At 39.4% G+C, this 10,825-nt stretch overlaps 2 protein-coding genes across 3 annotated transcripts in view; both read left to right on the top strand.

The window, feature by feature from the left end:
* Positions 1-2,839: 2,839 nt before the first annotated feature.
* LOC127482632 (vomeronasal type-2 receptor 116-like) overlaps positions 2,840-10,825 on the top strand; it is a 97,922-nt gene continuing 89,936 nt past the window's right edge. For both annotated transcript variants that reach the window (XR_011385734.1, XM_070067569.1), the window contains exon 1: positions 2,840-3,154. Coding sequence is in view for 1 of the 2 variants with exons in the window: in XM_070067569.1 (XP_069923670.1) it covers positions 3,125-3,154 (30 nt within the window). In the remaining variant the exon portion in view is untranslated. The remainder of the gene's footprint in view (positions 3,155-10,825) is intronic.
* Positions 4,460-10,825, top strand: part of LOC138843168 (vomeronasal type-2 receptor 116-like) — a 34,799-nt gene continuing 28,433 nt past the window's right edge. The window contains exon 1 of the mRNA XM_070067576.1: positions 4,460-4,946. Coding sequence (XP_069923677.1) covers positions 4,460-4,946 — 487 coding nt within the window. The remainder of the gene's footprint in view (positions 4,947-10,825) is intronic.

Here is a 10,825-nt window from a genome sequence, read left to right as displayed (position 1 = left end):
CAGTTGCATCCATCTTGTTACAAAAGACAGGATTTCCTTTTTTAACAGCTGAGTAGTACTCCATAGTGTATATATTCTATAATTTCTTTATCCAGTCAACAGTTGATGGACACATAGCTTGTTTCCGTATCTTAGCTAGTAAGAATGGTGATGCAATGAACATGAGGGTATAGATAACTCCTTCAGGTGCTGGTTTCTTTTGGTTTGGGTAAATTCCCAGGAGTGGGATGGCTGGATCATATCTAGGTCTATATTCAGATGTCTGAGGTATCTCTATTGTTTTCCACAATGGCTGCACCAATTTACATGCCCACTGACAGTGGATTAGGGAACCCTTTCCACCACATCCTTGCCAGCATTTGTTGTTTGTTGATTTCTGTAAGAGAGCCATTCTAACTGGAGTGAGGTGAAACCTCATTGTGGTTTTGATTTGCATTTCCCTGATGGCTAGTGATCCTGAACATTTTTTCATGTGTCTGCTGGCCATTTGGATTTCCTCTTTTGAAAAATGCCTATTCAAGTCCTTTCCCCATTTCTTTCTTAATAGGATTGTATTTTTTGTTGTTGTTGGATGTTAAGCTCTTTTTAGATTCTGCATGTTAACCCTTTATCAGTGGCATAGGTTGCAAATACTTTTTCATCTGTCGATTGCCGCTCCATTTTGCTGCGTGTTTCTTTTGTGGTGCAGTAGCTTTTCAGCTTGATGTAACCCCATTTGTCCATCTTGGCTTTGATTGCCTGTGTTTCTGAAGTCTATTCAAAAAAGTCTCTGCCTATGCCAAAGTCTTGTAGAGTTTCCCTAATATTATCTAGTAATTTTATGGTATTGGTCATAGATTTAGGTCTTTGATCCATTTTGAGTGGATTTTTTCGTAACTTGTATGGTATGGGTCTAGTTTTATACTTCTGCAAGTGGAGATCCAGTTCACCCAGAACCATTTGTTGAAGAGTCTGAGCTTGCTCCAGGGATTGATTTTAGCTCCTTTGTCAAAGATACATAGTTTGTAGATGCGTGGATTGATTTCTAGGGTTTCTGTTTTGTTCCATTGGTCTACATGTCTGTTTTTGTGCCAGTACCAGGCTGTTTTAAAGATTTATTGGAAAGACAAAGTTATGAGAGAGGTAGAGACTGAGAGAGAGGTTTCCATCTGCTGGTTCACTCCCTAGATGGCCACCATAGCTGCAGTTGTGCTGATCTTAAGCCAGGAGCCAGGAGCTTCTTCCAGGTCTCCCACATGGGTGCAGGGGCCCAACAAGTTGGGCCATCTTCTACTGATTTCCCAGGCCATAGCAGAGAGCTAGATTGGGAGAGGAGCAGCCAGGACTAGAACCAGCACCCATGTAGGATGGCAGCGCTACAGGCTAGGGCTTTAACCCGCTGTGGCACAGCTCCAGCCCAATACCAGGGTGTTTTGATTATAAATCCCCTGTGTTAATTCTTGAAATCTGGTATTGCAATGTCTTGTGCTTTGTTTTTGTTGTATAGGTTTGCTTTAGCTATTTGGGGTATCTTGTATTTCCATATAACTTTTAGCGGCATTTCTTTTCTAGATCTGAGAAGAATGTCATTGTTATTTTGATTGGGATTACATTGAACCTGTAAATTGCTTTCAGTAGTGTGGAAATTCTGAAAATAATGATTCTTCCAATCCATGAACCTGGGAGAATTTTCCATTTTTAAGGTTTTCTACTCTTTTTTAAAATGTTTTATAATTTTTATCATAGAGATCTTTGGCCTCCTTGGTTAAATTTATTCCAAGGTATCTATTTTTTGTAGCTATTTTTATGTTTTATTTTTCTGAGGGAGGAATAACTTATAATGCTGTTTAGTTTCATACTGTTGGTGTGTTGGTGAATTTTTAAACTGTGTGCCAAATGCAATAAATTATATGAACTGAGAAAAAATGCACTTATCCTTAAAATAAAACACTGCAAGTAGAAATTGTGTAAAATATTTCATGAATTTAACACAACTTGAAATGACAGTCTGTTAATCTTAACCTTCAAACACATGAATCAATGAAAAGCAACCAACAGAGGATTGCATAAATTTATTTAATCCCACATAATTTTTAACAGGTATGAATTTAACACTCATATTATGGATGAAATATAGAAATAAGAAAAAATTCCTAGAAAGAGGAGCAATGTTATCCATTGTGAGAAAACAAAACATCCACTCTCTTGGGCATGTAACATTTGAGAGCCATTATCAAATCCCAAGAACTCTTATTTTTGCTTAAGATAGAAAAATGCAGAGAATGTTCAACAATAAAATGTGAAATGATAAAATAGAATCCTGAGCAATAGGAAAAGAGTGAATAAAAATTGAGTGAACATTGTGAATATTCTGACAATTAGACGTTCTAAACCAAATGCTTATTTTCAAGGCAAATATAATTGAATGAAATTGCTTCTATAAGAGTTGATACATAATTGGAAAATTATAGAGAGGTCTCAAGAAAATGGCTTTGGTGAATAGATTAGAGATACTCCTGAATGCTTGGATAACTGACAAGTCAGATGGTATTCAACCATTTCAGAAGGTACTGAAAAGAGAGATGCTTGCCTCTTGGGTTCCATCCCTAAGTAGAAGTGAAATCGCATGTTGGAACACATCAAGGCTTTCCTGAAGGGCTTGGGAAGGTGAGTGTGATCATGGGGACAGTTTGCTTCAGAGGAGTCTCAGGGTCCTTCTACGATCTTCTAGAGCCCTTGGAACCTCACTCACACCTCCTCCATGTGCCAGAGCTGAGGAACCACTGAGTGGAAGTCTGAGTCTGACCATTGTTGCATCAGGGCATGGCTGTGTTGTTGCTCTAAATTCCATAGTCTCTCCCTTCTCCCTGATGCTGCCCCTCTCTTTAGGTGGCTGTGGAAGAACTACCAACATGGGCTGGCCTTCCACTTTGCCATGTAGGAGATCAATAAGGACCCCCAGCTACTCCCCTGCCTGATCTTCAGTTTCCAACTCTACAATTCTGTTACCAGTGACACGCTGAGGAGTACTGTGTACTGGTTGACTGGAAAGCATCATCTCATCCCTATCTACATCTGCCAGACACAAGGCAAGACGGTTGCCATCATTGCTGGAACCACATCAGCATTTTCAGCTGAAACTTGAATGGTACTGGAGCTGTACAAAACCCCACAGGTAAATGGGTTGTGACTTGTGGTGAGAAATGTTTCCATCTCCCACCAGATCTGTCACATCTGATGCAAGGGTCATGTGGAAGCCAGTTACACATATACTACTCTTAGTTGAAACAAATTCTGGGGAATTCGTTAGGCTGTGAGAAAGGGAAGGAGCAGTGGATGCTGAGAGCCTCAGCCCAGATCTCTGTCTAGGGCCAATGTATCCATCCCCACCTGTTGGGAATGTTGATTGTTGACTCTTCATAGGAAATACCCACAGCACAGAGATGTCCTAAGATGACTCTATGTTAGTTGTGGGGATATAAAGACCTGGGCCTGTATTTTCCATTTAGGACCCCACTGAAGACGATGACAATCCCAAAGATCATTAATGAATATTTGGGGTTTGGTTACGGTTAGATGAGATTTCACTCTCTCCCTATGCCCAGTCCTGACTTCGTCACATGTAGCAGATTCATTCACAGGGTTCCCAGTTTACTTTCCATGTGCAACTCAGAGATTTAAATCTTTTTGTGTGTTTGAGGGACTGAGAAACAATTCAGGCAGACAGTGTACACCTATTCACTGGTTTAGTCACCAAATACCCACCATGGTGCTGGTGCAGATTGGCTGTGGTGCAGCCAGGAGCCTAGCATTCAATACAAATCTCCCAAGTAGGTGTCAGGAACCCAATTACATGATCCAATTGAGCTGCCTCCCTGGATCTGCATTCACATTTCAGAGACTCTTAAAGGAGACCCATGGGAAACAGGTAGCATTGTGCACCCATTACCATCAGGCTCAGACTGGAATAGCATAGGAGGATTCAAACCCTCAGGAGATCAGCACAGTAAAGAGTTGTTTGTCTCAGAGGTAACATGTAATCCCAGTTGTAGTGGGGCTGTTAACCTCTTGTGACATGCAGTGAGAAGTGGGAAACACCAATGTCCTGGTGATTCTGCAACCAGAAATCATATCTCCTTCTCTCCATGGCTTGCCATGAAGATACATGGGTATCTTACTCACTTTCATGCTATGAATGAAGATCTACATTTCTTCTAAAAGCAATAGGCATTGAAGCATTGTTTTCTCTGATCCCAGGTAATAGAGCTTGGCTGTGTCTATGCTGGACATTGTCTTCCCAATATCATTGTGTTCAGATGTGCCTGTTGGAGAGCAGTGTTTTTTTTTTTCTCACTTCCCAAGATTGACAACTCGTAACCCACCTTCATCAGATCATGATGGTTTTCTTTCCTTTCAAATCACATATCATCCTGTTGATCCCATGCTATATGAGCGAGACAAGTTTCCATCACTCTCTTAGATGGCCAACAGTGATAACTCTCTGGTCTGTGGAATGCACTCGTTGCTACCACAGTTTGGCTGGATTTCGGTGGTACTCTTTATATCTAATGATATGAAAGGAGAGCAGTTCCTTCAGAATATTGAAGCTGAGATGGTAAAGAAAGGTGTCTGTTTGGCCTATTCAGAAAAGCTCCCTGACACTAAGTCAAGGTATGCAGAAACTGAAATCTCTTGCCTAGAGGTGATAAACATTTCATCAGCAAATGTGCATATTCTATATGGTGATGTAAGGAGTCTCTATACCATCGAATTCCTAAGTGAATTCTATTTAACACTGGAGAAGGTGTGGATCATAGATGCAAAGTGGGATATTGTTGTGCTTGAGACACAACACATGCTGCATTTTGTCCATGGAGGCTTCTCATCTTCACACCACAAGGGAGAAACTCCTGGCCTCGAATATATTATCAAGACAGTGGACATGGGCCGGCGCCATGACTCACTTGGTTAATCCTCCGCCTGCGGTGCCGGCATCTCATATGGGCACTGGGTTCTAGTCCCGGCTGCTGCTCTTCCAGTCCAGCTCTCTGCTGTGGCCCGGGAGGGCAGTGGAGGATGGCCCAAGTGCTTGGGCCCTGCACCCACATGGGAGACCAGGAAAAAGTACCTGGCTCCTGGCTTCAGATTGGCAGAGCATGCCGGCCGTAGCCATAGTGAGAGCTGGATTGGAAGAGAAGCAGCCAGGAGTAAAACCGGCATCCATAGGGGATGCTGGTGCTTCAGGCCAGGGCTTTAACCTGCTGCACCACAGCACCACCCCTCAATTTCTTTTGTAACATGTGAAAGTGCGGTATGTTTTTTATTAACTTGATGATTCAGTGAAGCAATATTTTTAACTATATAGCAAATGATCTGAGATCCACACAATTTTTATCCTCTCTGTATATATTTACTAACACATGTAAAAGAAATTATGACATTTTGGATTGGGGAGTATGGTTATTTCGTTTAGCTTAATGACTTCCAGTTCCAAGTGTGCACATTTCATTCTTTCTCATGGCTGATAATTAATATTTCACCATATATATATATATATATATATATATATACATGTACATCTTGTGTTTCCTTCATCCATTCATCAGTTGATGGACATGTAGATTGATTTCACAGCTTAGCTATTGTGCATTGAGCTGCTACGGATATGAGAGTGCAAGTGACTCTTTCATGTGCTGATTTAATTTCCTTTCTATATCTTTGCCTACATGTGGGATAGCTGGACTGTATCTTAGAACTAGTATTGCTTTTCTGAGGAATCCCCATACCATCTTCCATAATGGTTGTAGCATTTTTCATTCATTCCCACCAAGAGTTTATTGTAGTACTTTTCCTGCCACACAGTCTCCAGAACTTGTTATTGCTCGAAGTTTGGATGATAGCCATTCTAGCTGGGGTGTGGTGAAACCACACTCTGGGTTTTATTTCCATTTCCCTAATGTCTTGTGATCCAGAGCATCTTTTCATGTGTTTGTTGGCCATTTGTATTTCATCCTTTGAAAAATGCCTGTTCATATTCCTTACTCCATTTCTTAACTGGATTGTTTGTTTTGTTGTTGTTAAGTTTCTTGAGGTCCTTTCCCCCCCCAAAGAAACCTTATGTTTAAGGAATACAAACTCCATGCATTTCACAAGTACAACTTTAGGAATGTAGTGATTCTGCCCAACATTTCCACCCTCCAATCCTTCCTTCTCCTCCCTCTTCCTTTCCTATTCTGGATATTAATACTTTATTGGATATTGGATGTATATTTTGTAGATATTTTCCCTCATTCTGTAAGCTGTGTTTACCTTGATGGGTGTGTCCTTTGCTGAGTAGAAGTTAGTTAGTTTGATGTAATCTCATGTGCTTATCTTTTCCTTTATTGCCTGTAGTTCTGGGGTCTTATCCAAGAAGTCTTTGCCTAAGTCAATGTCTTGCAGTGTTTCCCCAATGTTTTCCTCTAGTAATTTGATGTTTTCAGGGCTTAGGTTTAGATCTTTGATCAATTATGAATTGATATTTATATAGGCTTTAAGGTAGCAGAATGATTTCAAGAGTCTGCATGTGGAAATCAAAGTTTCCCAATACTACTTGTTGAAGAGACTGTCCTTTCTGAAGAGAGTGAGTTTGGCTCTGTGTAGCATTTTGAATTATAATTTAATAATGAGAGGTCATAGAATAATAATACTTCTCACTGTAGGATGAAATGCTATAAAATATCCTAATATAGCTCATTACAAAGAATAGGAAGGAAAAAAATTGCCCAAACATATTCTTTTTTATGGGAATGTATGCAAAGCTAAGAAATGTGGATTACTGATATATCTCATAGCAGCTATGTCTGCTATAATGTTGTATATATGTATGCTATAGCTCATGTGCTTTGTGAGACATTGTTGGGGAAAATAAAATTGGGTCCACTTTATATCATAAAATGACTCTGAAAAATGAAGCAATGTCACAAAGAAAGCCTGCCACAACTAGTGAGGAGAGTCTGTGAGCCTATTGTTAAATACAAGATCACAGAGCTTGCATGTAAGCACAGGGTACATCTGCTGGTTATAGATGGATTTGCCTGGATTTTAAACCTGGCTTGCTTGGATCTATTACCCATATGTAGAACAGTATTAGGAACTTCGCCATATGTATACATGAAAATCCACTAATCAAATTATTTCAGGAAATCAAATTTAATGTGTCACAGAAGGGAAATGTGTATATATATATATATATATATATAGTACATTATATATGTTTAAATTTACACAGTTTACTTCACTGTGTAATTTCCATGTTTTTTTTTAACTTTTATTTAATGAATATAAATTTCCAAAGTACGACTTATGCATTACAATGGCTTCCCCCCATACCGTCCCTCCCACCTGCAACCCTCCTCTTTCCCACTCCCTCTCCCCTTCCATTCACATCAAGATTCATTTTCGATTCTCTTTATCTACAGAAGATCAGTTTAGCATACATTAAGTAAAGATTTCAACAGTTTGCTCCCACACAGAAACATAAAGTGAAAAATAATAGATGATTTTTTAAATGATGATGAAATCAGATCAGACCTATTGTCATGTTTTATCCCAGTGAGAGTCAAGTTGGGAATTGATAATTTCTTCTTCTTCTTTTTTTTTTTTTTTTTACAGAAGATCAGTTTAGTATACATTAAGTAAAGATTTCAACAGTTTGCACCCCCATAGAAACACAAAGTGAAATATACTGTTTGAGTACTTGTTATAGCATTAAGTCTCAATGTACAGCACGCTAAGGACAGAGATCCCACATGAGGAGTGAGTGCACAGTGACTCCTGTCGTTGACTTTACAAATTGACACTCTTGTTTATGGCCTCAGTAATCTCCCAATGCTCCAGTCATGAGTTTCCAAGGCTATGGAAGCCCCTTGAGTTCTCCAACACTTATCTTGTTTAGACAAGGTCATAGTCAAAGTGGAGGTTCTCTCCTCCCTTCAGAGAAAGGTACCTCTTTCTTTGAAGACCTGTTCTTTCCACTGGGATCTCACTCACAGAGATCTTTCATTTAGTTTTTTTTTTTTTTTTGGCAGAGTGTCTTGCTTTCCATGCCTGAAATACTCTCATGGGCTTTTCAGGCAGATCGGAATGCCTTTAGGGCTGATTCTGAGGCCAGAGTGCTGTTTAAGACATCCGCCATTCTGTGAGTCTGCTGAGTATCTCGCTTCCCATGTTGGATCACTCTCCTCTTTATTTATTCTATCGGTTAGTGTTAGAAGGTACTAGATTTGTTTATGTGCTCCCTTTGACTCTTAGTCCTTTCATTATGATCAATTATGAACTGAAATTGATCACTTGGACTTGGAGATGGCATTGGTATATGCCACCTGGATGGGATTGAATTGGAATCCCCTGGTATGTTTCTAACTCTACCATTTTGGGCAAGTCAGCTTGAGCATGTCCCAAATTATACATCTCTTCCCTCTCTTATTCCCACTCTTATGTTTAACAGGGATCACATTTCAGTTAATTTTTAACACTTAAGAATAACTGTGTGATAATTACAGAATTAAACCAGTCATATTAAGTAGAACAGACAAAAAATACTAAGAGGGATAATGTATTAAATTGTTCATTAACAGTCAGGGATTTGCTGATCAAGTCACCATTTCTCATAGTGTCCATTTCACTTCAGGAGGTTTCCTTTTTGGTGTTCAGTCAGTTGTCACCGATGACGGAGAACATATGGTATTTGTCCCTTTGGGACTGGCTTACTTCACTCAGCATGATGTGTTCCAGATTCCTCCATTTTGTTGCAAATGACTGGATTTCTTTGTTTCTTACTGCGGTATAGTATTCTAAAGAGTACATATCCCATAATTTCTTTATCCAGTCTACCGTTGATGGGCATTTAGGTTAGTTCCAGGTCTTGGCTATTGTGAATTGTGCTGCAATAAACATTAGGGTGCAGACAGCTTTTTTGTTTGCCAATTTAAATTCCTTTGGATAAATTCCAAGGAGTGGGATGGCTGGGTCGAACGGTAGGGTTATATTCAGGTTTCTGAGGAATCTCCAGACTGATTTCCTTAGTGGCTTGACCAGTTTGCATTCCCACCAACAGTGGGTTAGTGTCCCTTTTTCCCCCCATCCTCACCAGCATCTGTTGTTGGTAGATTTCTGTATATGAGCCATTCTAACTGGGGTGAGGTGAAACCTCATTGTGGTTTTGATTTGCATTTCCTTGTTTGCTAGTGATCTTGAACATTTTTTCATGTGCCTGTTGGCCATTTGGATATCCTCTTTTGAAAAATGTCTATTGAGGTCCTTCGCCCATCTCTTAAGTGTGTTGTTTGTTTTGTTTCTGTGGAGTTTCTTGATTCTTTGTAGATTCTGGTTATCAACCCTTTATATGTTGCATAGTTTGCAAATATTTTTTCCCATTCTGTAAGTTGTCTCTTCACTCTCCTGACTGTTTCTTTTGCAGTACAGAAACTTCTCAATTTGATGCAATCCCAATAGTTGATTTTGGCTTTGACTGCCTGTGCGTCCCAGGTCTTTTCCAGAAACTCTTTGCCTGTGCCAATATCTTGAAGGATTTCTCCAATGTTCTCTAATAACTTGATGGTGTCAGGTCGTAGATTTAGGTCTTTAATCCATGTTGAGAGGATTTTTGTGTAAGGTGTAAGGTAGGGGTCTTGCTTCATGCTTCTGCACGTGGAAATCCAGTTTTCCCATTACCATTTATTGAATAGACTGTGTTTGCTCCAGGAATTGGTTTTAGATCCTCGATCAAATATGAGTTGGCTGTAGATGTTTGGGTTGATTTCTGGTGTTTCAATTCTGTTCCATTGGTCTATCCATCTGTTTCTGTACCAGTACCATGCTATTTTGATGACAACTGCCCTGTAGTATGTCCTGAAATCTGGTATTGAGATGCCTCCACTTTTGTTTTTGTTGTACAAGATTGCTTTAGCTATTCGAGGTCTATTTTGCCTCCATATGAATTTCAGCATCATTTTTTCTATATCTGAGAAGAATGTTTGGTATCTTGATTGGAATTGCATTGAATCTATAAATTCCTTTTGGGAGAATGGACATTTTGATGATGTTGATTCTTCCAATCCATGAGCATGGAAGATTTTTCCATTTTTTGGTATCCTCTTCTATTTCTTTCTTTAAGATTTTGTAATTCTCATCGTAGAGATCTTTAATGTCCTTGGTTAAGTTTATTCGAAGTTATTTGATTGTTTTTGTAGCTATTGTGAATGGGATTGATCTTAGCAGTTCTTTCTCAGCCGTGGCATTGCTTGTATATACAAAGGCTGTTGATTTTTGTGCATTGATTTTATATCCAGCTACTTTGACAAAATCCTCTATGAGTTCCAATAATCCCTTAGTAGAGTTCTTTGGATCCTCTCAGTAAAGAATCATATCGTCTGCAAAGAGGGATAGTTTGAATTCTTCCTTCCCAATTTCTATCCCTTTCATTTCTTTTTCTTGCCTGATGGCTCTGGCTAAAACTTCCAGAACTATATTAAATAGCAGTGGTGAGAGTGGGCATCCCTGTCTGATGCCCAATTTCAGTGGAAATGCTTCCAACTTTTCCCCTTTCAATAGGATGCTGGCCGTCGGTTTTTTATAAATTGCTTTGATTATATTGAGGAATGTTCCTTCTATACCCAATTTACTTAGAGTTTTCATCATGAAAGGGTGTTCAATTTTATTGAATGCTATCTCTGCATCAATTGAGATAATCATATGGTTTTTCTTTTGCAGTCTGTTAATGTGGTGAATCACATTGATTGATTTGCGAATGTTGAACCATCCCTGCATACCAGGGATGAATCCCACTTGGTCGGGGTGGATGATT

This window comes from Oryctolagus cuniculus, assembly GCF_964237555.1.
Source record: "Oryctolagus cuniculus chromosome 16 unlocalized genomic scaffold, mOryCun1.1 SUPER_16_unloc_1, whole genome shotgun sequence".
Lineage (NCBI taxonomy): Eukaryota > Metazoa > Chordata > Mammalia > Lagomorpha > Leporidae > Oryctolagus > Oryctolagus cuniculus.
The sequence above is the reverse complement of the archived record's forward strand: the minus strand, read 5'-3'. Positions and strand labels throughout refer to the sequence as shown.